This window comes from Purpureocillium takamizusanense, chromosome 1, assembly GCF_022605165.1.
Source record: "Purpureocillium takamizusanense chromosome 1, complete sequence".
Lineage (NCBI taxonomy): Eukaryota > Fungi > Ascomycota > Sordariomycetes > Hypocreales > Ophiocordycipitaceae > Purpureocillium > Purpureocillium takamizusanense.
In genome coordinates this window covers 3,011,360-3,039,319 of record NC_063068.1, presented here as the reverse complement: position 1 = coordinate 3,039,319, position 27,960 = coordinate 3,011,360, and the positions used below count along the sequence as shown (strand labels likewise).

General features: G+C 61.3%; 7 protein-coding genes across 8 annotated transcripts; 4 read left to right on the top strand and 3 right to left on the bottom strand.

Annotated features, from left to right (window-relative positions):
* Nucleotides 1–1,752: 1,752 nt before the first annotated feature.
* JDV02_000971 (uncharacterized protein) lies at nucleotides 1,753–4,540 on the bottom strand. Its single transcript, XM_047981854.1, has one exon. It carries the CDS (start codon nucleotides 4,408–4,410, stop codon nucleotides 2,617–2,619), a length of 1,794 nt encoding a protein of 597 aa, XP_047837815.1. The 5' UTR covers nucleotides 4,411–4,540; the 3' UTR covers nucleotides 1,753–2,616.
* A 267-nt stretch (nucleotides 4,541–4,807) lies between these two features.
* Nucleotides 4,808–7,691, top strand: JDV02_000970 (uncharacterized protein). 2 transcript variants are annotated; one of them, XM_047981852.1, is made up of 6 exons: nucleotides 4,808–4,960; nucleotides 5,047–5,161; nucleotides 5,242–5,406; nucleotides 5,481–5,986; nucleotides 6,057–6,199; nucleotides 6,249–7,691. In XM_047981852.1, exons 1-6 carry the CDS (start codon nucleotides 4,938–4,940, stop codon nucleotides 7,457–7,459), a joined length of 2,163 nt encoding a protein of 720 aa, XP_047837813.1. In that variant the 5' UTR covers nucleotides 4,808–4,937; the 3' UTR covers nucleotides 7,460–7,691. The 2 variants fall into 2 exon arrangements, with proteins under 2 accessions (XP_047837813.1, XP_047837814.1); XM_047981853.1 differs by having other exon boundaries at nucleotides 5,047–5,986.
* JDV02_000969 (uncharacterized protein) lies at nucleotides 7,523–9,846 on the bottom strand. The gene is made up of 5 exons (XM_047981851.1): nucleotides 9,482–9,846; nucleotides 9,250–9,350; nucleotides 8,837–9,172; nucleotides 8,075–8,715; nucleotides 7,523–8,013 (listed from the first exon to the last, which is right to left on the bottom strand). Exons 1-5 carry the CDS (start codon nucleotides 9,692–9,694, stop codon nucleotides 7,643–7,645), a joined length of 1,662 nt encoding a protein of 553 aa, XP_047837812.1. The 5' UTR covers nucleotides 9,695–9,846; the 3' UTR covers nucleotides 7,523–7,642.
* A 3,724-nt stretch (nucleotides 9,847–13,570) lies between these two features.
* On the top strand, nucleotides 13,571–17,286 carry JDV02_000968 (uncharacterized protein). The gene has a single exon (XM_047981850.1). The coding sequence runs from the start codon at nucleotides 13,909–13,911 to the stop codon at nucleotides 16,795–16,797; it is 2,889 nt and encodes a 962-aa protein (XP_047837811.1). The 5' UTR covers nucleotides 13,571–13,908; the 3' UTR covers nucleotides 16,798–17,286.
* Nucleotides 17,287–17,603: 317 nt separating this feature from the next.
* Nucleotides 17,604–20,075, top strand: JDV02_000967 (uncharacterized protein). Its single transcript, XM_047981849.1, has one exon. The coding sequence runs from the start codon at nucleotides 17,885–17,887 to the stop codon at nucleotides 19,592–19,594; it is 1,710 nt and encodes a 569-aa protein (XP_047837810.1). The 5' UTR covers nucleotides 17,604–17,884; the 3' UTR covers nucleotides 19,595–20,075.
* On the bottom strand, nucleotides 19,917–21,797 carry SOL1 (6-phosphogluconolactonase). Its single transcript, XM_047981848.1, has one exon. The coding sequence runs from the start codon at nucleotides 21,367–21,369 to the stop codon at nucleotides 20,584–20,586; it is 786 nt and encodes a 261-aa protein (XP_047837809.1). The 5' UTR covers nucleotides 21,370–21,797; the 3' UTR covers nucleotides 19,917–20,583.
* Nucleotides 21,798–25,829: 4,032 nt separating this feature from the next.
* JDV02_000965 (uncharacterized protein) lies at nucleotides 25,830–27,521 on the top strand (the record flags this gene model as incomplete). The annotated part of the gene is made up of 1 exon (XM_047981847.1): nucleotides 25,830–27,521. The coding sequence occupies one exon, from the start codon at nucleotides 25,830–25,832 to the stop codon at nucleotides 27,519–27,521; it is 1,692 nt and encodes a 563-aa protein (XP_047837808.1).
* Between the last annotated feature and the right edge of the window lie 439 nt (nucleotides 27,522–27,960).

The following is a 27,960-nucleotide window of genomic DNA, read 5'->3' as shown; positions in this document are numbered from 1 at the left end:
TTCTCACCTCAGGGCATTGTGCGGCACATAAGTAAGGTACCTCGCAGGTCCAGGTTTATGGGTATGTATTATAGTACACCCACTGTACCTCTGCTACCTAAGGGTTGGCCGACCTATCCTGTTGTGGCACCCCCGCTCCGCCCGCCGCGCGCCTGTGCAGAAGAGTTGAGAGTGATCCATCCATTTGGCAGGCACATTAGGACCCTATCCAGGTACGAAGGACATACCCCTTGCTGCCACTGCTGTACTGACGCAGTACTGCGCACCTCGGAACAGAGGGAGGAGCCCAGGTCGCGTAATGCACTCGACAAGATAGGTACCTTACTAAGGTAAGGTGCTAACATACCGGTGAGGGCAACTTTTAATGCTACCTGCTTGTAATGTGAGGTACCCTGAGTACCGCCGGGAAATCAAAACCTGGAAAACCCAGACGCGGTCAGCGCCCGATGAGGGAGCAGCGAGCCGCGGCCGCGCCCCCGCCTGCAGGGATGGATTTGTTGCTGGGTGCAGCGTGCAGGAGCAGCCGAGCAAGCACCCCCCTTCGAGAGCGGCTGCACCTACCTACTGTAACCATCTTACAAGTGTACAGGTACTAAACATTATGTAGGTACCGAGAAGGTAGGTACTATGTAGCACGAGCCCTCACGCACATCACGGTTTCTAATGTATGAATTAGTACTGCTCTGCAATCATACACCACCACCACCACCACCACCACCATGAGACGAGGCATTACACCACGCTGCTCCTGTCTGCACTGCACTGCACTGCACCCCATCGCACCGCAACTGCGCACCTTGGGGCTGACGTGCCGACGCTTGAATACGGGCCTCGCGTGCTGTGCAGCTAACACACGTCTTCGCTGTGCCTCTCTGGCCCTCCCAAAGGCCAGGATGGCATTTCGAGTGAGATTGAGATATAGTATACCTTCAGCTGTGCCACGCCTTCGGCTCTTGCGTGCCAAACCAACCACCGCCCCCTTGTGTCACTTTGCAACGCATGCCCCTACCTAGGTAGCTATCTTACTTGATAGCCTGCGAAGCCTGTCAAACGACGACGCGCATGCTCGTCATCCCCCCGCTTCATCTGAGAGCAGGCGCGCTTTGTGCCTCAGGGGGACGCCCAAGGTGAGCTATCTTATATCTACAAACACCTGGCTATTATCTATCGACGCAGGGTGCCCCCCCACCCATTGGAATGCGACCCGGCATCGCCTTGCGCCAGTACCTCCTCGACGATTACGGTTTCTTGCTTAACACACCCTTCCGCTACCACCACCACCACCACCCGCCCGCCCGTCTTGGGAGCGCGGCCCACCGTCGTCGTTGGCAAACCCACGACCAGCTTGGCAAGTGTGTCGCTCACTCGCCCGTCCCTCCCTGATTGATGAGTGGGTAGAATCAATCCTCTTTCCCCGTTGTCTGTCCCGGCAGGTCGTCCCGTCTGCCCACATGAACTCGATCGGTTGGAACCATGCCAGGCACGGCCTACAAACAGTCACTCATGCGGGACATGCAGAGTGCGTATTGCAGTCCGGTCTCACCGTGGAGGCGCCAAATAGCCACGTACTGTACCCAACGCGCCATCCTCTCCTTGAACACTGGTTGTACCAAGGACGCAGTCGTTGCTGCACCAGCAGGAACGGACCCGCGGCGCGCGCATGAGGCCTGCAGGGAGCTCCCATGGAGCTCCATCGTGACGCCAGTGCTGCGACCTGAGTATGTACATACATACGATGAGTATTGCAGCTGGGTCGTGTCTGGCGCCCGCACTGCCTGAGGGACATGCTTTTGCCTCTAGTGCTTCGTACATAGGTTATAGGTGGGCAGTTCATCAGCACATTGATCAAGGCACAGGATGCGTGTGCCCTCGCAACTTCTCCATCCCACAGGCTACCCACGCAGCTGCCCGACGGCTGCTCAACCGGCCATGGTGGCACAAGGAGCCTACTCGGCCTTCTCGCCATCGCCCTCATCCTACCCAGACGACGCGCGGCCCCGCTCGACTCGCGTTCTCGTACCCAAATTCCATGTCGGCCTCTGCGTGCAGACGCCCTCGCTGCCTTGGCTCATGACTCCTCGTGTGACCCGCAGATCGAGTCCCGCGGCGCATCATCCTCCTGGCGTTGAGTCGGACGCAAACAGGGTCCAAAGCCACTAGCTGCACAACACATCACGTCTGGCACTGGGCCAAACAGGCTGCAGCTGTCATTTGCCTCTGGACGGCGCCCGCATCTTCCCCCAATGCTTAGCCCGCAGCCCTGCCGCTTCATGCCGTGAAACGCGACATATGAGGTTCCACATCGGCGTGATGCAACCATATGCGTTGCTTGCTGGAGAGCCCCCGCCCCCCTGCCATGAAAGCTTCGCTCTCAAATTCATCATGATGGGCTGTTGCTAGGGCTTGTCGACAGCGCAGCACCCCGAGATGGATATTGACTGGTCGTAACCCGTCGACTCTACAGTGTATTTTCCATCCTCACGCCTTTCCTCGCGAGCCTCGTTCACGTCATGTGTCGAGGCATGCCACCTCGAGTCTCACAGCTCAGAGTACCTACATACTTCGTGGGAAGCTCGCGTTACACGACAACCCCGCGTCCAAGGTGAGTCGCCGTCGTCACCGTGGACGCAGCCGTTGTTCGTGCTCGACCCAGAAATTCTTGCAAGCCCGGTGCCCCCAGTGCTCCACCCACCACTCTCCGAAGCTGTCCTCGACTTCAAAGTCAACCCTCGTAACTCTCTCCTCTCTCTTGAGGCCGCATACGATGCAAGGCTTGGGCGCCGTCGGTACCACCTTGGCCGTCTGGACCTGCATGGTGTCGCTCAACTCGGGAACCTTCAAGTTTGCTTTGCCGCTGGCATTTACCATGGCGACGGCTGACCGTAGTCGACCGACGTGTTCGCGCCATGCGGCGACGACATCGGCCGCCTCGCGATCCTCCCGTGCTGATTGGCTCTTATCGATGCCCGCAAGCTTCATGCCCTTGCTTCCCGCGGCTGAAATGGACATGCTCTTGGCCAGGATCTTGTCTCGGTGCCATCTGTGCTTCCGGCCCGCCATCACCTTCGCGGCAGTCGCCCCGAGGGCAACGTATCCTTGCAGAAACTGTACGGCTCTTGGGTTCGCCAAGATATCTTGCTTTATCTTGGTGCTCTGTCCGATAGGCTTAAACAGTGAGTTTCCCGAGCGAAACAGATCGGGAAATGCCGAGAGTATGACAGACGGCGGAGGTACATTGGTCGGGGGAGGAGCCGAGTCGTTCCAGGTCATTGATGAGGGGCCACTGGCCTCGTCGGCCCCCCATTGCCAGCTGTCGGCAGGGTTCGAGTCGTCGATGCTATTTCCCAAGTCGGGAGATGCCGCGGGCATGTCGTCCCATGCTGCCCATTCGTCATCCTCCTCCTTTGGTTTTGCTTCTGATACTTTCTTGAACCCTCGTTCAGCTGTGGGCCAGGGTGTGATGGCTGAATCGGACTGATCATTGCTGAGCGCCTTCGATGCCGATGAGGTTTTGATTGTGAGATCGGGGAAAGGATTCCTCTCTTGAAAGGACGGGGACTTTGGCGCAGTGGTCCGACTGGATGTGGAAGCTTCTAAAGTCGAAGCCCCAAAACTCAACGGTCCGGGCGCCTTTCCGGACGTCTGCTGACGAGAAAGTCCTGCCGTGGTCGATTGCGGCACATTACCGAGCCCGAGGAGATCCATGGATGCAGAGTCAGCAGATGCTGGCATAGGCGGCCGGCTTGGCTGTGGCGGGGGTTGGGTGCTCGTCTCAAAGTCACCGAAGTCATCACCATCGCCATCCTCCCCGTCGCCTGCACCTCCTTGAAGTTCGAAATCATCAACATCAAAAAGCACGTTCGCATCACTCGGGGTCGACACGGCTCGAGACGCAGCTCTGGGCTGAGTCTGTGGCCCTAATGGTCCCTGGCTTGAGTGAACGTGCGTCCCAACGTCGACCAATTTGTTTGTCATGAGGTCGATGGTGGGCACCCGCACTATTCTCCGGATTGGAGTAGCCTCCTGCGCTCGAGAGCTGGGCTTCTGAGGCCCCGGGTAGTTTGGTGAAACTTGCGCTGCGCCTGAGTCTGCGACCTCAAAATCTCCCCAACCGTCATCTTCGTCATCTTGGCCCTGTCCAAGTTCTCCATGCGCCGGTTGACTGCCGGAACCCCAAACGCCGGGGCCAAAGGCCGGAGACTCCGAAGACGGCCATCGTTGTGTAGAAGGGTGAGACGCCCATAGCGGGGGCTCGCTCGTCGTCGCGGCACTGGCGAAGGCGAAGGGATCTTGAGGCTGAGCCGGGAAGGTTGAGGGCTGAGGTTGACTGCTCGGCTGACCACGCTGCTGCGAAGACCGAGGCGGAGACTGCGCGAGGCTGTTGAACTCGGCAAAGAGGTCTGCCGACATATTTCGTCACCTCTAGAGAGCACGGCCGTCAGCAAGGTGTGGGCATGAGCGGCTGTGGCAGCGTCTTGGTAGGAGTGGCGGCAGGGAGGTTGAAGACGAAGAGCCAAATACCACACACTGGGGGCGGGCGGGCGGCCGCTGAATGAGGTGGCATGCGTGGGTGGCTGCAGCAGGAACTCCAGCGTCCACTGGGCCGCGGACCAACTACAGGCGCGGCTCATACCTACAGTAACTATAGGGAGCCGGCGGGCATCATCTGATAGGCGGGGCGGGGCCAAGACAGCCTCCAGGGCTGCCATGGAACCTGAGGTGAGCCTGCCTCCCACTGGATCTGTCGCCTGTTGCCAGCCCACCATGACGTGCCCTGGCGTTGGTTGTTCCTGCTCCGCGACTGCCACCTGCTGCCTTTCCTTCCCTACCTGACCTTCCCTTGGTCTCGCACGCCGCGACGCCGTGTATGCAGCCTGCATCTCAACGGCATCTCATCTCTCCCCCTCAGGCGGGCAGCGGGCTCACGTCCAGCCAGCATGCGCTCCCTCGAGGAATCCCGGTGAGTCTGAGACTGAGTCAGGGCCAACCCGCGGCTTGGAACGAGCGGGGCCGCGCTGGAGTCGTGCTCATGTCCCGGCCTTCTAGAGCGAGATGGCAAAGTACTACAAGCCTCATCGGCGCTGCCGACCTGCAGCGCGCTGTTAGGAACAACGGCCCGTCAAGCCCGTGTCTGTCGGGCTGTCGCTCGATCTGCTGGAAGGTTTGTGGCCGCAGTCATGCCCCGCGCGGAGACACAAGGCCTGCATCGCGCGTGCTGACAGCTCGCCTGCACCCTCATAGGTCTTCCTACTATCAGGTGACGATGGGACACCCGGGGATTGGAAAGCGGCCGTACGGCAGGGCAGAGCGGATTATGCTCATCGAAGGGCCCATTTGCTGCGCTTCATAGAGCATCCCGAAGCACTGGCCGAGCTCAGCATTGATCCCCTGGCCGATGATCCCGACGTGAGCCGTCCCTTCGCCTCTTACCTCTTCCCTCTTACTCAGCAGCGAACCCGCTTGCTGACGGATGGTCACAGTCGCCCTGGAACACGGTGCGCCAGGACGAATTGATTCGGGCAGAAATTCGTCAGGATGTCCAGCGTCTGCCCGATGACGCCAACTACCACCAAGACGAGGTGCAATCTATGATTCTAGATGTTCTATTCATCTACTGCAAGACCAATCCAGATCGAGGTGGCTACCGACAGGGAATGCACGAGTTGCTGGCGCCAATAGTTCACGTCGTTCAGCAGGATGCCGTCAGCCGGTCCGCCACCACCACGGAGGCTTTCGACGAGGAGATGCTTGACCATCTCGATGCCGACTTTGTGGAGCACGATGCTTATATCCTGTTTTCGCGTCTCATGGAGCGCGCAAAGGCATTCTATGAGATCAAGGATGCGCCAGATCAAGGCCACGCGGAACAGCGATCTACCATTGTCGAACGGAGCAAATATATCCACGAGGCCTGCCTGCAAAGGGTTGATCAGGAGCTCGCCAATCACCTTCAAAACATAGAAATACTCCCTCAGATATTCCTCATGTAACCGCCCCCCCCCCTTGCGCCTTGAACCTGCCGCGGCAGTCACTCTTCGATATCTGACAGATCGCAGCCGATGGATCCGTTTACTCTTCAGCAGAGAATTTCCTTTTGACCAGTTTCTCGCCTTATGGGACACCGTGTTTGCCATAGATCCCTCTCTCGACTTGATAGATCTCATCTGTTGTGCTATGCTCATCCGAATTCGATGGCAACGTAAGTATCAGCTCCTCCAAGTGGATCTTCGGCGACTAACAACCACCAGTGCTGGAAGCGGACTATTCCGTCTGTCTTCAGCTGCTCTTAAAATACCCTCCGCCCGAACAAGCGCATGGGCCCCACACGTTTGTGGACGATGCTCTGTATATACGCAAGCACATGACAGCGGCAGGGGGCGCTGTTCTGATACAGAAGTACACGGGGCGAATGCCAGACCTCTCGGAGAAACCATATCTGCCACCGCCAAGCACGGGCAATTCTCAGAGGACTAGCTCAAGACCCTCGTTGCCATCGCCGTCCAAATTTATCCAACAGCAAGGAAGGGTTGAGTCTCTGTTTCAGGGTGCTGCCAAAGGCGCTAGAGGGGTCCTGGAGCGAGGCGAGAAGCTGGGGATAAACCAGGCCGTCAGGGATGCGATGGTAGAGATTCGGCGTAATGTGCAGAACTTCAACGAGTCGCAGCAAGTGCAACACACGCCACGGCAGGTCCTCAGCGAGTATGGCGCTGTCAAAGCCCTTGCCGCTATGGAAGGAAGGAACAAACAGCTCGCAAGCCTTCTGAATGAGGCGGTGCTGGATCTCAAGACCATGTCACTGTCCAACGTTGGAGACGGGGACAAGAACCAGGAGTTGCTCGAGGTTGTCGCTGCTAAAATCCAGTTCGTTCAGGTATACCTGGAAGACCCGTCCATGGAGGTCCCTAGCTTCAACGCCGCACCATCAAAGGAACCGGAAGCACGGCAGCGCGCGACGCAAAAAAGGACTACCGAACCTGGCCTGCAAACAACGGAGTCTGAGAACAGTGCAGAGCCGGAGAGCACTGAGCCGATGCCGGGGCCGCCGGAAGATCACGATGATGTGCCAGTTACAAACGCAGCGCAAGTGCCGCACGATGACCTTTTGGAACCGCCTACTCCAGGAGGAGTCCTTGCCTTCAAGACAGAGATTAGTAGCAAGATGACAGCGCCAAAACGCCCGGCTGCCATCCCTACACGCTCGACACTGGCCCAGTCGTCCTTCTCATGGATGCTGGAGCCTGACGAGTCGGTCCCGGCTCGGACGACTTCAGCATCGGGCAGATCGCCCCAACTTCAGCACAAGAAAAGATCGTCCAACAACGCTGGCCGTGAGAGGAACGCTTTCTTGTTTGGTGAGAATGATGCAGAGTCGGAAAGCAACGGGTCACGAAAGCCCGATGACATATTCGGATTAGAGCCGCTAGGGAAGCCCCAGGGGACGTCTCAGGGAAAGGCATAAACGGAGACTTGGAACTGTGTGGCTGTGTGTACAGGCGGGTAAGCCAAGATGAATTATAGATGGGCTTCACATACAAGGCGCACACGATATTTGCGCCCTTGGGTCGTGTATATTGCTGGCTCACTTTCACTGGTAGACGATGGGAAACAATAACCAAAATCCCACCACTGAAACGCAGATGCGTCACCTCTTGAGCGACTTCTCCCTCACCCAGAACGTTACCAAAAAGGCGGTGCTGCCAAAGACGAGTGTCGGGATAAAGGCACCCAGCGTGGCGATCTGATAGCTGCCACGGACCTGCTCGGCAATGCGCGGGGGCAGCTCACGGATGTAGTCTATGTTTTGACGAACGTGCTCCTCAATGTGACGCGCCTCGTCGCCGTTGGGCAGGCGGGCGGCTAGCTGAGTTCGCAACACCTGCTGGAGGACTGCCGAGGAGATGGAGATGCCGATGCTAGAGCCTAGCGAGCGGAACAAGTAGGAGCAGGCCACGACGACAGCAGTGTCCTCGGTGGAGGCGTTGGCGAGGAGGCCTATGAGTGTTGTGGTGATGCCTGTGAGCGTTAGCGGGGGTCTCCGATGAGCAGTCATGTACAACAGGAAGACTGGGCGTACCAGAGCTGCCACCAAAGGCGCTCATCATCAGAGAGGTGACCTCGCCGACAGTAGCCTTGTACCAGAGTGAAACGGCGAGGGGCAGGACGCCGAACGCCTGCAAACCGTAGCCGGCAATGGTGATGGCGTAGAACTTGCCGGTCCGCTTGATGGTCCAGCCGGCTCCGATGGACGCCGAAACACCGGCGACCATGGCTGGGACGAGAAGCGAGCCGCTGACAGTGGCGCTGTACGACTCGACGGCCTGAAAGTAGAGGGGCAGGAAGAACAAGAGGCCAAATTGGCCAGCGGAGCCGAAGAAGTTGGCGAGGTAGCAGGCGAAGAGGCCCCTGTCGAAGATGATGTGGCCGGGGGCGAAGGGGTGGGCGGCGAAGCGGACTTCCACGAGGACGAAGAGGGCGAAGAGGAGGGGCGCGAAGCTGAGGGAGAGGACGGTGACGTGGTGGGACCAGCCGAGGTTGGAGCCCGAGTCGAGGCCGACGAGGAGGGCGACGACGGCGAGGACGAGGGTGAAGGCGCCGAGGAAATCGACCTTGCGGATCTTGTCGAGCCAGTGGGACTGGTCGGGGCGGGGGACGTCGAGGACGAAGTAGACGGCCAGCCAGGCGATGGCGCAGAGAGGCGCCTGAGCAAGGAAGGACCTACAGGAGAGAGAGAGAGGGGAGGCGGAGGACATGGCTGTGAGTGAGTTTTCTTTCTCTCGTTGACTAACCCCCCTTGTCTTTTTGTTTTTTTGAAACATGAAAAGGCGGTTGTACTTACCAACGCCAGCCAACAGAGTCGGCGAGGAAGCCACCGAGGGGCGCGCCGGTTGAGGTGCCGGCAGCGAAGATGATGTTGAGGTAGCCCTGCCAGATGCCGCGGTCGCGCAAGGGGACGATGTCGGAGAGGAGGATGGAGACGACGGCGTTCATGCCGCCGCCGCCGACGCCGGCGACGGCGCGCGAGAGGCACAGCTGGGCCATGTCGCGGGCGAGGCCGCAGCCGACGCAGCCGAGGGCGAAGACGGCGTAGGCGAAGAGGAGGCACTCCTTGCGGCCGAAGATGTCGCTGAGCTTGCCGTACAGGGGCTGGAAGCTGGTGAGGGTGAGGAAGTATCTGCGGGTTTGGTGAAGGCCGATGTAAGCGCGGGGACAGAAGCTAAGGTCTGCCACGATGAGGAGGGCGTTGCTCACGAGGTGGCGATCCAGCTGATGTTGTTGAGGGAGTTGAGCTCGTTCCCAATCTTGGCGTACGTGGCCACGGTGAGGAGCTGATCGACGGCGACGAGGAAGAGCTACAGTTTTTTGCTCGGGGGATCAGCGGCCCTGTCACGTTGAGACTTCTACGACGACGACGACGACGATGCATTATTAGAGCAGCGGGAGGAGGAGGAGGAGGAGGAGGAGGAGGAGGAGGAAAACCAACCCCTATTCCGACGGCGGGCAGGAAGAGGTGCATCTTCTTGGCCATGGCCGGGTCCCCGTCCCGAGGAGGATCCTTGGGCGGGCCATTGGTGCCATGGTCGCCGCCGTCGCCATTGTTGAGGGCATCGCCGCCGTTGGTGTCGGGCGGGTGGCCGTGGCCGAGCAGCGGCGACGTCTCTGTCGGTGCGGGGATGGCAGCGGCGATGGTGGACATGGTTTGTTTTTTCAACGGCTGGAGGCTGAGAGCTGTACAATACAAGGACGACGACGAATAGGCCGCATCAAGTAAGTGCCTCGTGAGGCTACACAAGATGAATGATTCCCAGCACTCGTCGTGGACGGCCGTCTAGTTGCCTCGCTGTTGCTCGTCCGTGCACTGGCAGCGAAGGCGTGGGGGGCGGGCGGGCATGCGGAGGTCGCCAGCAAGGGACCGCGGGCGGGCGGGGCATCCCTCTCCGCAAACCGGCCTCACTGGCCAGGGCCCCGAAATACTCCAGCTTGGCCTTCCTTCCGTTTTGTTTGCTTGCTGCCGGACACCGTCACGCACCAATCGACGGCCGATACCTGTGCAGCATCATTCATCTTAGTAACTGGCGTGAATGCCATGCAAGAGGTCGAATTTGCCGAGGGGCAGGTGAAGCTGGGCTGGGCTACATACGTACGGAATATGTCACTACGTACGCGGCGCATGCGGGTTTCGGAGCTTGCCAGGCATCACTACACCGCGGGGTTGCGTTGAGGTCCGCGGACTTTTGTCCTGGCGTCGGCGATATCCTTCAACTAAAGGCGAAGCCGAAAAAAAAAAGGAAAAAGGGTGTAGTATAGTATGGGATGGAAGTGTGCCCCTCACGTTGCGGTCCGGCAGATCAGACGGGACGTGACGTGACGTGACTCGTGCCGAGTCGTATTTCTCATCCGGCAAAGATTAGACTATGGACGGAGATGCTGCAAGGGGGCGGGGGTTTGCGAGATCTGCACGTCGAAACCGGGAGTGCCGAGAGATTCGCGGCGACGAGACGGTCCCCCTCCCCCCCCGCCGCCGCCGCCGCAGTGAGATGAGGCAGGGCGCGGCGCGGCAATGGTGCGGATCGTATGTTAGTACTTCGTATACAATATGCACTTTGCACGAAGTCAAGTGTACGTTGTGGCACCTGACTTGGTCGGACAAGATTTCTTTTCCTCGTGCGACGCCAGATCGGAAACCCTTCACCCGCCGGCGGGCAAGCGACAGCATTTGGGTCGAAGCCGCATAAGCCGCATGGGCATGGGGCAGTTGGCGGCGCTCGGCGGCGGCGGCGGCGGCGGGTGTTCCTGGACAGTGGGGCTGCGGCGTCAAAGGCGCAGGAGGAAGCAGCTCCTCCCCTCCCCACCATAAGGTACCGCCCGGGGGCCCGGAGCCGACTCGCCGGCGCCGGCCGCGAGTCCACCATGTCCGTGAGAGCGAACGCCGAGCTTGGCTTGGGCGGCGGCTGCGCACCGGCCGTCGATGCCGAGAGTATAGGGCGTGACGGGGCGTACGGCGACAAGGGTACGCATGATGGGTACCTTCTTACATAAGGTAGATACTTCGTACTCCGTATTCGAAGGCGGGATCAATGCGCTGCGCCCTGGTGAACGGAGCGTGCGTGTGAGCCTCGGGACGGCCATTAGTTAGCTACAGGCCGCGCGCCGTACGGCAAATTCATGGCTTACCAACCCGAGAGCCCCGGATGCGCCGGATTCCGCAGTACGTACTTGATCATACGACAGCGCAGGACTCACTCACTACTATATGCTACACACTCGAGTAACACTAGTACTACACTCTTGTGCGAGTCAATACGCGCAGGCAGGGTCCGCGCCAGCGTCGCGTGCTCAGCAGTAACACGACTGCTTGCGGCCAGCCAGGCAGGCGGGTTCGCGCGGGCGCGGGACACACACGATGGAATGTGCGCCTCTTCTGTGCGACCCCCTTGGTTTCCTGGAAGGCGAAGGGTTCAGTGTGGGGATGGGGTGAAGGCGCGCCCGAGCCCAGGGACGTTTCCGGCGAGACAGCCTTTCGGGGCGGGGGACCTGAGACACGTTTGCCCTTCAGCCACCAACCGGCCTTTTTACAAGTCTGGCCGCGGCGCACTTTCTTTTTTGTTGGCGGCACCTGAGTCTCGTGCACGCGCTGTGCGTGGGCATGTGCGCGTTGGCGATGGGCCGATTCTTGGTTTAGGACGACAGAAAGGGGAAGAGGGGGAAGGCAGAGTCATGGGCCGTGCGGAGAGATACGTCGATGGCAAGAGAGAGAGAGAGAGAGAGAGAGAGAGAGAGAGCCTACCAACACCTCGGCAAGGGCAGATATTATTAGCCCCGTTGTGTGTTACAATGCGGCACGGGCTTTACGCTACGTTCGGAGTACAGTACGACCGTACATGACCGACAAGTGACGCGTTCGCCCTCCTCGGTACACTGCTTGACTGCCAGAAAGCCCCCCCCCCCCGCCAAGCTAGACGACGGGGCACGCTACGGAACCATGTTTTCCTCCTTGTCGAAGAAGGCATTGGCAATCATCCCCCCAAAACGGCGCCGAGCCTTTTTTCTTGTCGCTGCTGGCTGGCGGCGGGGGGGATGGATGGATGATGGTCAGCGTGCGGGAACAGGCAGGCACAGGCACGCATTGATTGCCAGCTTTTGGTCAATCTTGGGAGCAAAAGCGGAGAGCCGGCCGTGGGGAACAAAGGACTCTTTATCACAAAGTGACCGGAATGTCCTGTCCTAGCTAGGTCTAGTACTTACTCACTTGTTAAAGCTCGTCAAAATGCGCCATGTACTACCACTACTAGGTAGTACCTTAGTACCCTTCAAACATGGATAATCCCGTCTTCAGTGGCCACCATCAAGATCAAGATGGGGGCATGAAGACCAAAAAAAAAATAGAATAGAGAGGGAGAGAGAGTAGAGAATTGGGAAGAAAGAAGAGGTCTGCAGCTCCAGTGCAATCTCGCTGCCCACGTTGCCCCCATCTCCATCGGGCACCACCGGTGTCTCACCCGCCGATGCTGCCATGCCGAGGACGGTTAAGACGCGTCCCCCTTGGGTGGATTCCAGGACCAGTCGCCCGGGGCGTATCAAGCTTGTCTTTTCTTCTTCTTCTTCTTCTCCGTCAGCCACGCAGGACAATGCGCCCACATGTCGTTGAATGAGCCAGGAGCGCCGCATCCATACATCTGCCCCGCCCCATCCGTCCGTCAAAACTTGGCACACAACCCGGCATGGAGGAGCTGGTCCGGGAACCAGGGTTGAAGTTAGTAGAGGCACGCGGGGGGGACGGGCGCCCAGGGAGAAAAGGAAGAGGAAAAAAAAAAAAAAGCTACGAAGCGAGGAACGGGACAGGGGGCTGTGTCGGAGGAATCGTGCACTCGTCAGGAACAAATGGGCAGCACGGCCAACAAACCACCCACCCACCCCCGGTCTGGCACTCCGTCATCGTCAGCCACTTGCATCGCGTCGCCGCCCGTCCCCGTATGATCCGCAGTATCCGCGGCCCCCCCTCCCTCACCGTGCCGCGTCTTCGTGCCTCGCCGATGATGGTGCTTCTCCTTCTGCTGCTCGAACGCCGCGTGTCGCGTTTGTTTTTGCTCATCGCTCGGGCTCGTGTGAATTGATTTTTGCTCCATCTGATTTTGCGTATCTCGCCGCCGTCGTCTCTCTCTCTTCTCTGATCTCTCTCATCCATCTCGTCGGCCAGCTGGTGATGCCCGCGATACGTCACCCCGCCCGCGCACGCACGCACAACGGTAGCATCAAGAATCTCAACACGCGAGCACATTCGCAGGGCGCGTTTATGAGTGGCCGTCCCTGACAATAAAACCTGCTACGTGCATACGACGTCTGGGAGGGGTCGTTGCTGCGCAAAGTACCTACGGGCCGTTCGAACGTTCCTAGCGGCGACAGCCCGTCCACACGCACACACGCACACACACGCCACGGGGGGGCGCTGCCCTCCTGATCCTCATACCAACCAGGCACGCACTAGGCGCTCCCGGCCGGTATCCTCCCCCCCCCCTCCCTCGCCCTCCTCTTCCTCAACTCAACCCATCCTTTCCTCGTCCTCGTCCCCCTCCTCCCCTCAACTAATCCAGCGAGAAACGGGCTGCCTCAGACGGTAGCAGTTCCCCCCCTCATCGCCGGGGTCGCGCTGTTTCGTCCCGTCGCTTCGCCTCAACTTCTCGCCGGGGCAAGGGGACGACGACCACGACGACGACCACAGCCACGACCACGACGGCAACGACCAAGGTCAGCAGGTGCTGGTAGCGGCCGGCCGCCCGTCTGAGCACACATCTGCGCGCTACGCTGCGCTGCGCTGCGCCGCGCCGCGCTGTGCTACCCACCTCCCGGCTCGTCCGTTTGCGTGCGAGTCTTGCCGGGAGCGCCACACCGGGACGGGACCATCCATCATCCATGATGCTACATCAACGACACCACGCCGCGGGCTCGGGCTCGTCCCTGCAGGCGCCCTCTATTACTACAATAACTGGCCGCTCGCGCTTCTCCAAGGCATTGCCCTCGGTCCCCCTCAATCTCCCGCTCCGCGACCTGGCCACCCCGCGTCCGCTTCCCAAAGACCTCCCGGACCTGCCGCCGCCACCGCCGCCGCCGCCCTCCTCGAACTTGAAGAACGACCGCGACGACGATGACGCGAGGAGCATAAAGACCATCAAGAGCATCAAGAGCGCCATTGCCAGGAAGCCTGTCAGCTCGTCGTCGAGCGCATCGAGCCTACCACCCGCCCCGCCCCCCAAGGCCGCCGCCAGAGTTCTGCGAAGCCCGACCGCCAGCATCGCGAACCCCGGCAGCCCCTCGTCGTCGGCGCCTTCGCATCATCATCATACGCATAGTATCGCCTCGCCGTCGCCAAACGCCATGGCGATCCCCAGGCGACCTGTTGGCAGTGGTGCTGGCCCCGGCGCGAGCACAAAGAAGGTGAGGCCCAAGGCGAGCACCAGCAGCATCAGCACGCGCACCACCAGCAGCGCGAGCGCCAGCACCGTCACCGTGGCCAGGACTAGCACGAGCACGAGCACGAGCGCGGCGAATACGAGCGCTGGCACAGCGGCGGCCATCGCGTCGTCTGCATCGTCCACATCGCCTCTCGACCACCACCCGGCGCAGCCGTCGCCCACCGACTCCATCTCGGATCTGCTCTCGGCGTATTCGCGGGACCCGGAAGTGTTGCTGCAGCCTCCCGCCGCCGGCGCCACCACCGCCAACAAGGCCAACGGCGACCCGCCGCTCGAATCCAAGGTGCCGGGAGCATGGCCCGCTGCGGTGTCCACGTCACCGCCCGGCAGTGGTGGGGGGCGGTTCCTGTTCCCAACGCCGCCGGGGCGTGCAGGGATGTCCGCAGCAGCTGAAACGCCCGTGACTCGGGCCAGCGCTGCCGCACCTGGCAGCGGCAGCGGCGGCCAAAGCAACCACAGTGCCCAGCAGCACCAGCAACAGCAGGCCAACGCAGCCAACGGCATTGGCAGCGCCCTGCAGCTGGCGGGGCGCAGCGCTGCCGGCTCTGGTTCTGGCACTGGCACTGGTGCAGGCATTATCAGCACCAAGCTGCCCCCGAGCGGCGGCAGCGGCCACGGCAACAGCAGCAGCAGCAGCAGCAGCAGTCGTCCTGCTGGTGCTGCTGGTGCTGGTGCTGGCTCGGTGGCCACTGCCGCCCGCCAGCACTCGCCCCAGCGCGACCGAACTCTTCCTCCGCCTCCTCCGCCGTCCAAGGACGAAAAGGCATTGCCGCAACGCCCACCACCCTCGCCCAACAACATCCCCTTTCTCTCCTCCTCCTTCTCTCCCTCTGCCGCCCCCACTCCCGCTCTCGCTCCCAGCCCATTGGCATCGAAGCCACCGCAGCAGCCGGCATCGTCGGACCTCCCGACGCCTTCGCCGCCCCGGACCGAGCTCTGGCGCCGCCGCCCCCACAAGAGCGAAGCCAGCCGCGAGCTTCCTGGGCTTAAGCTCGATCACAGCCACGGCTCGACTGCCGCGACGGCTCCTCCCCCCCAGCCTCTTCCTCCCGCCGCCCCATTCTCGGCGGCAAGGCCCGAGCCTGCTGATAAGACGCCCAAGTCCTCGCAGCACACCACCATTCGCGCCGTTACGTCTCCCTCGTCATCGCCCTCACGCGTCTCGCCGCCGCGGCCCCCCGCCGTCGTCGGTTTGCCCGGCCGCAACGTTCGGCCTGCGGCCAAACTGCAGCCCAAGCTGCAGCAGCAGCAGACCCAGAAGTCTCAGCAGTCCCAGAATCACGACCAGGTAGTCGCAGCTCAAGCCATGGGCAACGGAGAGTCCAAGCTTAACCGGATCAAGGGCTCTCTTCAGAAGCAGCAGCACCGCCTCCGCAAGACGAGCTCCTCGTCGCCTGGCAGGGACGTCGCCAGCGGCGCGCCTACTACTAACGACAACAAGGACCACGGCGGCCCCAGACTGGCTGCCCTCCGGCCCCCCACTCCCGAGTACCACAAGGAAGACGTCAAGTCTGCGCCTGCCGCCACCGACACATTTGTCTCACCTGCGTCCCCCGCATCCTCATCACCTTCGCCAGTGTCTCTCCCTGCCGACTCCGCCAAAATCCTCCCATCGCAGCCGCCTCAATCCTCCTCGCGGACGGGACTGACCCCCTCTGCCCCGAGCATTCACGGGGCCGCGAGCCTCCAGGAGCTCAGCAGCAACAGCGTGCACTCTCCCGCAGGCAGCCGCAGGGCAAGCCCCGCTACTGACGGTGGCTCCAGTCGCACACGGGAATCGGCCGAGTCGACCAAGTTCCCGCCGCGGACGTCGTCGACGCAACAAAACTGGCAAAAAGTGGTTGAGCCGCAACGGCGCTCTGCAGGCGACGGGGACCCGAGAATCGTGCTCTCGGACACGCAGGGGCCCCTCTACCGCGGACGGGACGGGACGCTGTACCCAGAGATGAAGATCACGCGCGAGTTCGACCCCAAGGCGGCCTACTTTCCCACGCAAAAGACCAAGCCGCTGGAGCCCGGAGCCGTCATCCCGGCGCGGCCGCTCCAGGAGTCGCACTTCGGCTGCTATCAGAGCCACCGGTCCATGAACCGCCGGGGCAACCGACACTACCCCCTCACGTGCCAAACGTGCGACAAGGCCGACTCGGAAGACCGGTGGGTATGCACGTTCTGCCACCTCCGCATCTGCGAGTCTTGCCTGCGGGCCCTGAACGGACATCAGAGGGTGTTGCGCCGTCTCGTCGACGAGCTGGCCACCAACACGCCGCTTAGTCTGTCCTCCATGTCCCGACCAGGGTCCGCACTCGGCATCCAGACGGTGACGACATGAGAATCGTGGCCTAAAAAAACTGCTTCGATTCTGAAGGCATTTCGGGTCACACCTGTGCATTGCTTGTACGCCTAGCATCTTTTTCATTTTCTTTGTCTTTTCGAATCGTCTTGCGTGTTGTCATGGCACAGAGACGATCGGACAAAACTTAATCATGTGGAATTACGAGTTGGAATACATGTATGGCAGGGGCTGCTGGTTTGCTTTTGCTCAAGGTTCAGGGATAGAAGGCCGATAACACGTCGATGATACCATTTTTCCTTTCTGCATCCGGGGGCCTTTCAGGGTTGGAGGAAAGGGGACCCCGCTCGAGAGGGATGGCCTTGTTGTTGGATCATGTCGGGAGATGATGGCTTCTGCGGATGAAGCTGGAAGAGGCCATGAAGAAACAGGTTCCTGGAGTGCCAAGCAATCCTCCGACGTTAGTGGATGCATAGATGAGCGGGCAAGCTAAAATCAAATGAAGAATGACACTGGTACCAAGTGCTCACATGAATTGTCTGTCTGCCTTTGAGTGCATTGAATGATGTCGTGGTGTATTCTACTTGTGTGAGCCAATTGCTGCATGATTGTCGTGTATAGTAGTCGGCGAACGCGAGATAAAGGACCGAAGTGAGCGAGCAGCTGGAGAGTGGACCTTGGACAGGGCACGCGCGCGACGGGAGAGGCTGAATAATTACCGGGGCGGGGCGGGGCGGGGCGGATCCGCGGTCGAGGTAAGCACCCGACCCAACGCCAGACGGGAGCTACTGCCGCTGCCGTGGAGGGCGGGCGTGCATGGTTGGAGGTGTGTGCACCGTGATGGACTGAGCTTCAGCTACGTTATTAGGTGCTTTGTACGGAGTACGTGCACCACTGTACTTGATGTACCTGCCCGCCTTCTGTGGCTGGGGAGCTCGCACCACCATCACCGCCACCACACCACCACCATCACTACGACTACGACTACGACGCACGAAGTAGAGGAGGCGGGAAACCTAGGCCGATTTGTTGCCTCTCTTTTTGCATCAATCATCAAGCTGCAACACCGTTCGTCTATCCGCGTCGTCTTTCCGACACCCGCGCTGAGCTCGCACGCCCACCCGCCATGTCCGCCCTGCAGCGTGCCCGGTCCCTGCGCAGGCCACCGCCGCCGTCGTTGAACAATACGGCGCCATCGTCGTCGTCGTCCGACAAGCCCACGGCGGCAGGCGAGCGCCCCCGGCGGCCGCGCACCGCGTCGCCGAGCCGCCTGCCCATCAAGCCGCCCACGACTACGAGCACGAGCACGAGCACGAGCACGAGCACCACGGCCACAACCTCGGCCACGCGAACCGCGACGGCGGGCACTCGAGCCGCGAGGCCGGCATCGATGCACCTCGCTCGCCCGACGGCGATGACTACTACCACGACGGCATCGGCATCCAGGCCGCAGGAGGGGCCGGCCCCGCGGAGGGACGCGTCCAGCCGGTATCCGCCGCTGTCGAGCTCCAACAGGCCGGCTCCCACCTCCACGCAGACGCGCCGACCGACGTCTGCCGATAGCGCCGATAGCGCGGCGGCGGCAGCGACGACGACGGCCCCGAGACGCGCGGCGACGCACCAGCGGGCGAAGAGCAATGTCACGAAGCTGAACTCTGCGACCACCCTCCGACCGCCGTCGCGGGACGCCCACGCTCCCGTCACGAGAACCGCGCGCAGCTCGTCGATAGCCAACCCGTCGCCGTCTACGCCTCCCGCCGCTGCGCCGTCCAAGCAGCCGCTAGCTGCTGCTGCTCCCCAAGCACAGGTGGCCCCGCCACCCCAGCAGCAACGACGACTACGGCCGGCATTCTCGACACTGCAGCAGCACTACTCACCGGCCAAGAAGCTCGCACCCAAGCCCCTGACGTCGACGTACCTCGCGCCGCCCTCGCCGTCCAAGCTGCCCGCCAACGTGGCCGCCTCGGCCGAGACGAGCAAGCTCCAGGCCGAGCTCCTGCAGCTACACCTCCTCCACCGCGATGCCGCCGAGGTGGACTCGAGATGGCGCGCCAGCGCGCGCGAGAAACTCGGTCGGCGCTTCGCGCGTCTGAGTGAGGCGTGCGCCCAGCAGGCGGACCGACAGCGCGCGGCCGCTGAGCGGGAGAATGCTCTCGCGCTGCGGCGCTGGGGCAGCGCCGGCGGCATGGGGCTGGACGACCGAGTGCAGGTGCTGGATGAGGTGCTCAGCGGCCTCTGGGCGCTGGGCGACGCGGGGGGACGGTATAGCCGCGCGGTGCGGCGCTTCGAGCGCTGGATCGAACGTGCGCGGCAGATTGAAGCCGCGAGGGGGACAACCACCACTGCTGCCGCTACCTTGCTGCCACGAGAGAGCCAGCAGCAGGACGACTCGCTGTTCATCGGTGAGCTCGACGACGCGTGGAGGGACGAGTGCGCGGGCATGTTCCGGCGCCTCGAGGCCTGGCGGGCGCAGCTCGACGAGGTGGACGAATTGCCCGACGAGGACGAGGGGGTCGGGGTCGGACACGTACTGCGCGACCAGAGCGGCAACAGCCGCTGCCGCCGCCGCCTGGACACGGCGGCGACGACAACCACGACGGCGACGAGCCTGGAGAGGATGCTCCGCGGGGCGCGGCACTTGCTGGACGGCATGCTGGACGAACTGCGCGTCATGGAGGAGTTGGAGCGGGAGGCGCTGGCCAGGGAGGACGAGTGGATCGAAGCGGTGAACAAGGAGGGTGACGAGGAGAGCGACGACGACGACGACGGCGATGATGATGATGGTGATGATGGTGATAATACCCCGAGGGCAGGCGCCGTATGGAGAGTCATCTGATAGAAATCCAACCAACGGTCAGCCGCCGCGTCTTGATATCAAGCCGGTGATTGGAGCCTCGGGCTTGTCATCCAGCGTACATGATACGACGGGGCGGCCAATCTGGAAGACGGCCAACTTACCTACTCCGGGCGGCAGTGCTGCCGAGCCGTTCTCCAGCGACGACTTGTCAGTGCATTTCGCCGAAGGTTTTTAATCAAGACATGGTTCGCCGATTGATAGCTGAATCTTTTCAACACGACGATCACGCGTCGAACCACCCTATGTAGCGGTAGTACTTGATAGTAAAAGTAGCCGTCCGCGGTCGACATTCACACAGCAAGGCCAGTCAGTTCAATTTCAACGGCACTGCCGAGTACAACGTTACAGCATAGACTTGGGCTCAAAACATTTCGTCATAGACCAAGGCAAAAGTCTAGCTAGCTATAAATGCGAAGAATATGCCCAGGTGATCGGTCGAATCGGGCCGAGCAAAGCAAGCAACGGGGTGGTGGAAGGGCACCCGCCTCGACGCAGTCTCTTCTCTGTCTCTTCCCCCTTCTCTCTTTGGTTCCCCGTTCAACACACACAGTCTCTCTCTCTCTCTCTCTCTCTCTCTCTCTCGCTTCGTCTGCGCGTCGGCCCGGTCGTGTCCGAAAACATAATCGCCATCGGGATATCAAAACACCTGCCCACGGTTCTCCACGACGCGGAAAGATCAAATGATAAATGATATGGGGGGATGGGTTCTGGGATGATTGGTGGGTGCATGGGTGAAGCGGGACATTTAAATTGAATCGGCCGACAAGGGGTGCTCGCCTCGAGGGTCCGCGGGGATACTCCTTTCTCTCTATGATCGGCGGGGTGGTAGAAGAGGCAGCTGCCGTGCAACTCGAACGAGCGCCGCCGCGCGTCGACTCCGCCCCATGGACGGACTGGTTCGTGGGAGGCCGAGAGGGACGGAGGGAAGCTGGCGTTCCGTCGACGTGCAGGCAGGGCGTGGGTCGCGTTTAGAGGAAGGCTCTCCGGGGGAAGCTGACGCCGTTGACGGCGGGCTCGTCGACGAACCAGCTGCAGCGGTCGCCGGTGGCCTCGTTGACGAGGGTGCAGGGCAGGCCCGTGTCGGCGTCAAAGATTTCCTTCATGATATCCTTCTTGCCGCCTCCGGTGGCGACAAAGGCGACGCGGACGGCGTGGGTGACGACGGGGAGAGTCAGGGTGATGCGCTTGGGGGGCGGCTTGGGCGAGTCCTCGATGGGGGCGACCCAGGCGTCAGTCTCGCGCAGCAGCGGGTGGCCGGGGAAGAGGGAGCAGGTGTGGCCGTCGGGCCCGCAGCCGAGCAGGATGAGGTCGAAGATGGGCAGGCGGACCGAGTCGCGGCTGGCGAAGCTGTTGACGAGGGTCTGCTCGTACTGGTCGGCGAGCTCCTGGATGTCGTCGAGGTGCTCCGGGTCGATGGTGCGGACGGTGGGCTTGCCCAGCTCGGCGGGGATCTTGTCGAGCAGCTCGGACTTGAGGACGGCGTAGTTGGAGTCGCTGTGGTCGAGCGGCACGGCGCGCTCGTCGGCGAAGAAGATTTCCCAGCGGGAGAAGTCGAGGGCGTCGTCCGGGCCCGACGAGGGAGTGAGCAGCGCAGCGGCGAGCGTCTTAGGCAGGGAGCCGCCCGACACCGCCACTTTGAAGGAGCTATGGCGGTTGAAGCCCGCGGCCTGGCTCTGAAGGACGTAGGAGCGGAGGGCTGGGGCAAGGGCGTCGACGCCGGGGAAGGCGTAGAGGTTGGGCTGCGTCTTGGGCATGGCTGCGTCGGGGGCGCGGCGCGACGTGATGCGGTGCGATTTGGTTTAGTGATGTCTTCTGTTGCCTGTGAAGCTGTTGCGGCGGCGGGGTTGCCTGCGAGTGTGCGACCGGGAGAGGAGGTGGTGGTGGTGGTGAGGTGGTTCCCAAGATGCAAGTGGAGAGAGATGGGGGGAGCTGCCGACGCCAAATGGGCGGGGTGATCTTATCGAGAGCGAGAGACAGGAGGCACAGGGAGGAGGAGCAGGAAAGAAAGTTTGCGCCAGGCAACGAGCGTTGTTGAGGGCGTTGGAGCGTTTGGGAGCGTTGGATGGAGGAGATGGTGGGTGATTTGTTTGTCGTCACGGACGGACAGAATGGACCGAAACGACAAGCGACGGCGGCGGCACGGCGGCACGGCGGCAACGGCGGAGCGACAAAGCGTAAAAGAGGTTCCCTTGTTGGTTAGCCGACGCACGAGTAGAGAAAGCTGGGCCGGCGGGGTGTAGAGAAGGTGATGGTTGTGAAATGATGACGATGGTGATGATGGTTGGTGGTCCTGGGCTATGGCGGGGTCAATGAGCCGTCTGCGGCGCTGTGGGTTCTGAATTATTTCGATTTAGTTTTTTACCCTTCCCTCTCTCCGTCTCTTTTTTTTTTTTTTTTTTTGACTCGAGGAGCTACTCTTTCCCTACAGTACTGCAAAGTATCACGGGCGGTGGTAGATAAGAGGGGCAGGAGGGGCGGCGCCGTCGGTTGCTAGAAGCTTCCCGGCGGTGGCGGCAGCGGCGGCAGGGGCAGCAACAGCAACAGCAGCAGCAGCAGCAGCAGCAGCAGCACTACAACCACGACCACCACCGAGGTTCCTCTGCCGCTCCTTGTCGCCCACCACCGACGTATCATGTTGGCGGGGTTTCCGTTCCACCTCGCGCCCGCCGGAGAACGCGTGCGCGCGCGCATTGCATTGTAGCTACAGTGGGTGTCCTAAGTTACAAAGACTGGGGACAGCGTTCCAGTGCATAAGTACTAAAATGACGATGTCGACCAAGAGGTTCCCACCTTGGCTTTGGCAACCACCCTCGGGACCTGGGGGGGACCTTGGCGACAACGGGTCTACAATGGAGCCTCACTACTTTTCGTACGACCACGAAACGCCTTGCTTACCTGAATGACGCATGTTTCTGCCATGTATCTGGAGATCCTGCCTTATGAGCGGGCTGTCGTCGCACAGAGAATTACTAGAACCCGCTCATGAGTAAGTTTGCAGTGGACCCTGGGGCCCACGACGGGCTCCACGACAACGACCTCTTGACCCAACGCAGTTTGACCGCTCGGGTCTCTGGAAATATTGTACTTGAAGGAGAAAGTGTGAAAAAGGGAAGATGGGATACTAATATCGGCCTGGACAAAAGGGCCCGTGGCGGCCGGCAGAGAGGGCACAGAATCAGCGCCAAGTAGGCCATCGTCTGCGAGGCAAACGAAATGAGATATATACTGTTCTCGGCGGCATGCCCTGTCATCGTGGTGCCGTGAGCTCATGGCGACTCCACCGTTGGGCGAAACGCGTACGATACAAGACATGACGGACAGGGCTCGGCTCGGCGCGGGTGTACATGAGTTGCATGATGGGACGCGGCTTCCGCATGTAATACTTCGCAAGCCTTGGTCAACATTGCTCGTGCGGCGGCGAGCATCAGTCCATCACTTGGATGGCGGGGTTCTGTACAAAGTTACTTAACTTGCAGCTTTTGTCTGCCTGTTGGGGGGGGGGGGGCTCCTTCCTTTTGCTGAAGATTAGCGAAGGAGGGGCATCTGCAGAACACCAAGGTAAGGTAGGTGAGATGACCGGCAGGCGCCATGTACCAACTGTACTAGCCTGGTCCTTGCTCTGGCAACTGAGACTGACAGCCGGCGGGCCGCCGCCGTCTAAACCACTTCCCTTGGGTTTCTCAGTCACATCGTTTCTGCTGCTCCCAGCTACGTAGCAGCTTCATCACCCGCTCACTGGTGGATCAACTCAGAACAGACGCACCCACCAAACTGTCTCTGCACCGCACGCGCGCGCAATGTGGCCCCGAAGCATCACCGCGCTGGGCTTCGCGTTCTCGATTCGAGCATGTGACGGGTGGGTTGTGCGCGGCCAGAGGCGTAACCTTCATCGGGTAATGGTGACGTTGTCCCCTGCCCCCGGCTGGCTGGCGACGACTTCGGAGCGGAGTTCCTTCTAGCACAGTGCAGTGCAGCACAGGACGCCTGCTTGCCCGAGAGCCCGATAGCGCCCGGCAGGACGGCGGCGGCGGCGGCGGCGGCGGCGGCGGAGGCGGCGAGTGCTGACAACCCACCAGCAGCCGTTCCGGCAACGACAAGGCGCCATCAATTGATTCTCCTCTACAGTGTCTTCTCCGCCCGCCGCCCGCCCGCAAGCCAGGCTTGCGGCAACGCCGACCGCCAAGACCGGGAGCGACGAGTTTCGCCCGTCACAATCCATGCTGCTCGCCCGCCAGTGTCCACATGCCACCTTCCCGGCCGCCACCGCCAGAGCAAGTGGCGAAAGCGGAACGTGGCGCAGGAAAAACTGCCAGACCCAGTCCGACGCCACACCCTATGGCCCACACCGCGGCAGCATCGTCGTCTGGTTTGATCATGCTGTGCAAGAGCTTGGAGACACTTGGAAAAGCCAATTGGCATGGCCTGGGGCTGCGAGGCATCTGTAGCGGTCCTTGAGCGACAGCTCCTGCGGGGCGCATCAGACAAGGTTGGTGTCTACCTGCTACCTTGTCTTGCTTGTCTACTACCTGTACTTCGAACCTTATACTGGCTTTGTAGGCTTGTAAGTGAGCGCAACTCGCCCACTCGCCACCGACACTTTCCCGGGTGCATGGAAAGCACGAACGAACGGCGGCTCCTGCGCCTCAGACTCGCGCCTCGCTGGGGCACGCCCGGTGTCCACCGACATGGATCTGCTAAGAGGAACCGCTGCCCACCGCCGCTGTCTCCAGCAGCGCAAGAGTTTTGGTGCGGGTCCCTGGCCCTCAGCTCGTCACCTACTAGGTAGTCAGTCAGCAGCAATACTCCATCATAGGTACCAACACCTTACACGTGAGCCCTGTGTGGCAGCGCACCTGCAGCCTCAGAGCACAGCCACTGATCGCCGTTGCCCGCCGCCCAATCCACCATCTGGCAGCGAGCGAGACAGGTCTCTGGTCCATCGCCAAAATTGTCCGCTGGACCCTGAAAAAGTCGCCATCAATTGGCCCGCCACGCCCGCCTGCAGGGCACCCACCACCCATACTGTACGTACATCCAGGGCCTAGAACCACCATAGAAACAACCACAAGCCGCGAGAGCCTGCGAGGACCCCAAGGACCCCTCCATCCCGCCAACTGCACAAACCCCGTCGTCCGCCGACTTCCAGGGTCAGGTCCCGTCTGCTCTGCGGCCTGGCCACGCCTCTCGCTTCCTCGCCCTTACCGTCCTCTCTTCTTTTGCTTTTCCCTTCCCTCGTCAACCGCTTTGCCTCTTGTTAGCCTCGATTTGGCGTCCCTCGGAACCGCCCCGCGTACCTCGTCGAAACCAGCGACAGCCTCTGCCGCCGACCCTCCCCCCCCCCCGGTCCTCGGAAACAACCTGCAGTACGTTCCTCGCCTTGCTGCAGCACTGCCGCTACTGCCGTAGTGTGGCCGTGACTGAGACTGTGACTGACCGATCCTGCGACTCCAGGCGCTCGATTGCCATACCCCGAGTCCAAGCGAGGCTCTCGTTGCGTCCGTCTGCTTCCTCCCCAGCTTCGTCACCTAGACGGGCGCAACCGCCGCCCCAACCTCAAACCCAACTCCAGTCGCCTTCATCGTCACACATCCGAGGCTCGACAACCCGGGCTCCGTGCCAGAGCACATCAAGGCCCCGATACAGCGCTGCGCGCCCGCCGCTAACCTCGAGGAAGCGCACGCCCGCGGCCTGCCACCACAAGACACCTCACTCTCCGACTCACCTCCCAAGGGCGCCTCGTCGTTCCTCTTCTTGGTAGGCCTGGTCCGCTACCCTTTGGACGTCTGCTTCTTCCCCTCTGGACGCCGTCCCCGAGTCTCCGCCGCGCCACCTTCGGACCACACGCTTCCTCCCCCATCAACTCCTGCACAGGACAGGCTATCCTGCCCACGTCCTACTTCCGGCTCCTGTTCGTTCCGAGGCGAGGGTTGGCTTGGGACTGCCAGTGGCATTTCCGTTGTGCCTTTTTCTTGCCCTTTCCCGTGGGTCCATGGTATAGGAACACTAGCATCCGGACCTCTCTGGACTTCTCAACTTCCTTCTCACCCCTCTGCGCGGACTCTCTCCGTCAGTCGGCTAGGACGACTCCTCACCACTGCCGGTACGACAGTCTCACACCGGTCCAGACCGGCTTGGCAGCCTTCTCCCGGTCAATTAGCGGTCTTTGAGGACCCTGTGCGAGTCTCTGCGGACCTTCACCCCGCCTATCGGCCCAATGGACGACGACGCCCGCCATGAGCGATTGCTCGACCGCCGTGCGCAGCTGACTGAAGGGCTCAGCAGCTTGCCGTACGACCTAATTCTTTACCTCGAGCGCGCAGCCGTCTACTCAGACTTGGGCTACCCTGATCTTGCAGCCGCCGACGCTTATCGAGCCCTGCTCCTGACGGACGAGGTTGCCAACGAGGGCTTCGAGTACCATGAGAAGGCCCTGGAAAGCCTCACGCTGCGCGCAAACCATGTTGTCCCAGAGGTGCTCACGCATGGCAGTCTTGCATCGGAGCCGCTCACCGCCATCTTCGACGGATCCGAGCCGGACGCGGCCGCCATCCTCCGCCTTGCGCGGGTCGCATCGATTCGCGCGTACCAGATTCTCTCGCTGAGTCTTTTGCTTTGTGGCTGTCTGAAGAGTGCGGCCAATTTTTGCGACAGAGGGCTCCAAATAGCGCCCGACAACCAAGAACTTGTCAACACAAAGGACCACATTCGGACCGTCGGCCGCCGCAGGCTCCGGCGCAACGACTTCGACAACGGCGACCTGCCCGACTATGGCCTGGTCCGTCGTGAGGTGTACCCTTGGAACGACCACGAGCCCGACCGCTTCGCGCCGGAGTCATTGGATACCTTGAACGCCTTTCTGAAGGAGATGGCCCCGAAATGCGCCATCCAAGTCGCGACGTTGCCGGTTCTTCTCGAGGGAGCCAGCGATACCGACGGATATGACATCATCCCTACCTGCAAACAGTTGGGCGTCTTCGCCCAGGAGGACATTGAGCCTGGAGAGGCTGTTCTCAAGGAGTATTCGCTCTTGACCGCCAACAACAGGCTCAAGGATGCAGTCTGCGACGCCTGCAGCTCCGACTTGCCGCCGCTCGGCAGCGAAAACGAGGCGGTCAGCTGCGACGAATGCTACGATACTGTCTTCTGCAGCCAATACTGCCACGACCAGGCCATGGAGCGTTACCACCCGGCAGTTTGCGAGAAGGACGTCGACGCCATCGCGAAAGATGCCGATGCCTTCGAAGCCGACGAGACGCTATACCTGCTCCTTCTCGCCCGCGTGTTAGCGCTGGCTGCGCACCAAGAAGTCCATCCCCTCGACGTGAGGGAGGTCAGGTTCATCTGGGGTGATTTTGTACCCACCAGCACCAACGCCATCAACGTGTCGCCAAATGCCGGCCCTCCGCCCGAGTGGACGTTGCCCTTTTCCTTCAAGTACAACATCGAGACGCCGCTCCACCTTCTCGAGAAGATGGACATTGACATCTTTGCCAGCTTGCCAGACTATGACCTATGGGTCGTCAACACATTGTACGCCAAGTTCAGAGGCACTGCGTCGGCGCGCAAGAACCCTCGCGACGGTCGCCCAGATGTTGCCGCTGTCCACCCCTACTGGTGCCTCGCCAACCACGACTGCGATCCGAACGTCACCTGGGATTGGGGCGGCCGCATGGTGCTCTGGGCACGGAAGGAGAGGGTGGTCAGCGGGCGTCCGGGCGGCATCAAACGGGGCGAGGAGATATTGAACCACTACTGCGACGTGACGCTGCCCGTCCAGCAGCGCCGAGAGTGGGCAAGGGGCAGCCTCGGGGGCTGGTGCATGTGCCAGCGTTGCCGGACAGAGGCCGCTGCCGAAGCAGCCAAGGGCCCGGCCGCGGTGAATGGCAAGGCAGCCGCCAAGAGCTAGCGGCTGGCGCCGTGGCCCAGGTACCACCTATCTGCACGAGCGAGCGCCGGCGACAGCGGGGTTGACCACGATACACACGATGTCAGGACGTCAGAAAAGTTTTGGGATGAAGGATTGAAGTGCGCGCGCGCGCGCAATGGGTGAGGAGAGGGATGGCACTGCTGGGAAGAGGACCGGGGCCGTGTTCGGCAACGGTTTGATACCTGCGGCAACCCCACCCGTCTTGGGGAAAAGGAATCCCACCCCCGCTTCGCCTGCGCCGAAGCGGGACGTTGGCGAACGAGACCACCAGCCAGTCTGGCTGGCCCAGCATCCATCGGGGTTTGCTCAGAGTAATGACGTCGTGTGCCTGCCCTGGGCGCGATGCGGCGCGGCACTGATCGACCACGTTGGATAACCCTGTCCGCTGGACGCGATGGCGGAAGGCACTAAGACTACA

What these genes read in the sequence shown, in the direction of transcription:
- JDV02_000968 (XM_047981850.1), top strand. Translation starts at nt 13,909, where the DNA reads ATGATGCTACATCAACGACACCACGCCGCGGGCTCGGGCTCGTCCCTG.
- JDV02_000967 (XM_047981849.1), top strand. Translation starts at nt 17,885, where the DNA reads ATGTCCGCCCTGCAGCGTGCCCGGTCCCTGCGCAGGCCACCGCCGCCG.
- JDV02_000971 (XM_047981854.1), bottom strand. Translation starts at nt 4,410, where the DNA reads ATGTCGGCAGACCTCTTTGCCGAGTTCAACAGCCTCGCGCAGTCTCCG.
- SOL1 (XM_047981848.1), bottom strand. Translation starts at nt 21,369, where the DNA reads ATGCCCAAGACGCAGCCCAACCTCTACGCCTTCCCCGGCGTCGACGCC.
- JDV02_000969 (XM_047981851.1), bottom strand. Translation starts at nt 9,694, where the DNA reads ATGTCCACCATCGCCGCTGCCATCCCCGCACCGACAGAGACGTCGCCG. An exon ending in GACTCTGTTGGCTGGCGTTG is followed by an intron (nt 8,716 to 8,836) that starts GTAAGTACAACC and finishes TCTCTCCTGTAG; the next exon opens with GTCCTTCCTTGCTCAGGCGC. An exon ending in CGCCTTTGGTGGCAGCTCTG is followed by an intron (nt 8,014 to 8,074) that starts GTACGCCCAGTC and finishes TAACGCTCACAG; the next exon opens with GCATCACCACAACACTCATA.
- JDV02_000970 (XM_047981852.1), top strand. Translation starts at nt 4,938, where the DNA reads ATGCGCTCCCTCGAGGAATCCCG. An exon ending in GTCGCTCGATCTGCTGGAAG is followed by an intron (nt 5,162 to 5,241) that starts GTTTGTGGCCGC and finishes GCACCCTCATAG; the next exon opens with GTCTTCCTACTATCAGGTGA. An exon ending in CTCCCTCAGATATTCCTCAT is followed by an intron (nt 5,987 to 6,056) that starts GTAACCGCCCCC and finishes GACAGATCGCAG; the next exon opens with CCGATGGATCCGTTTACTCT.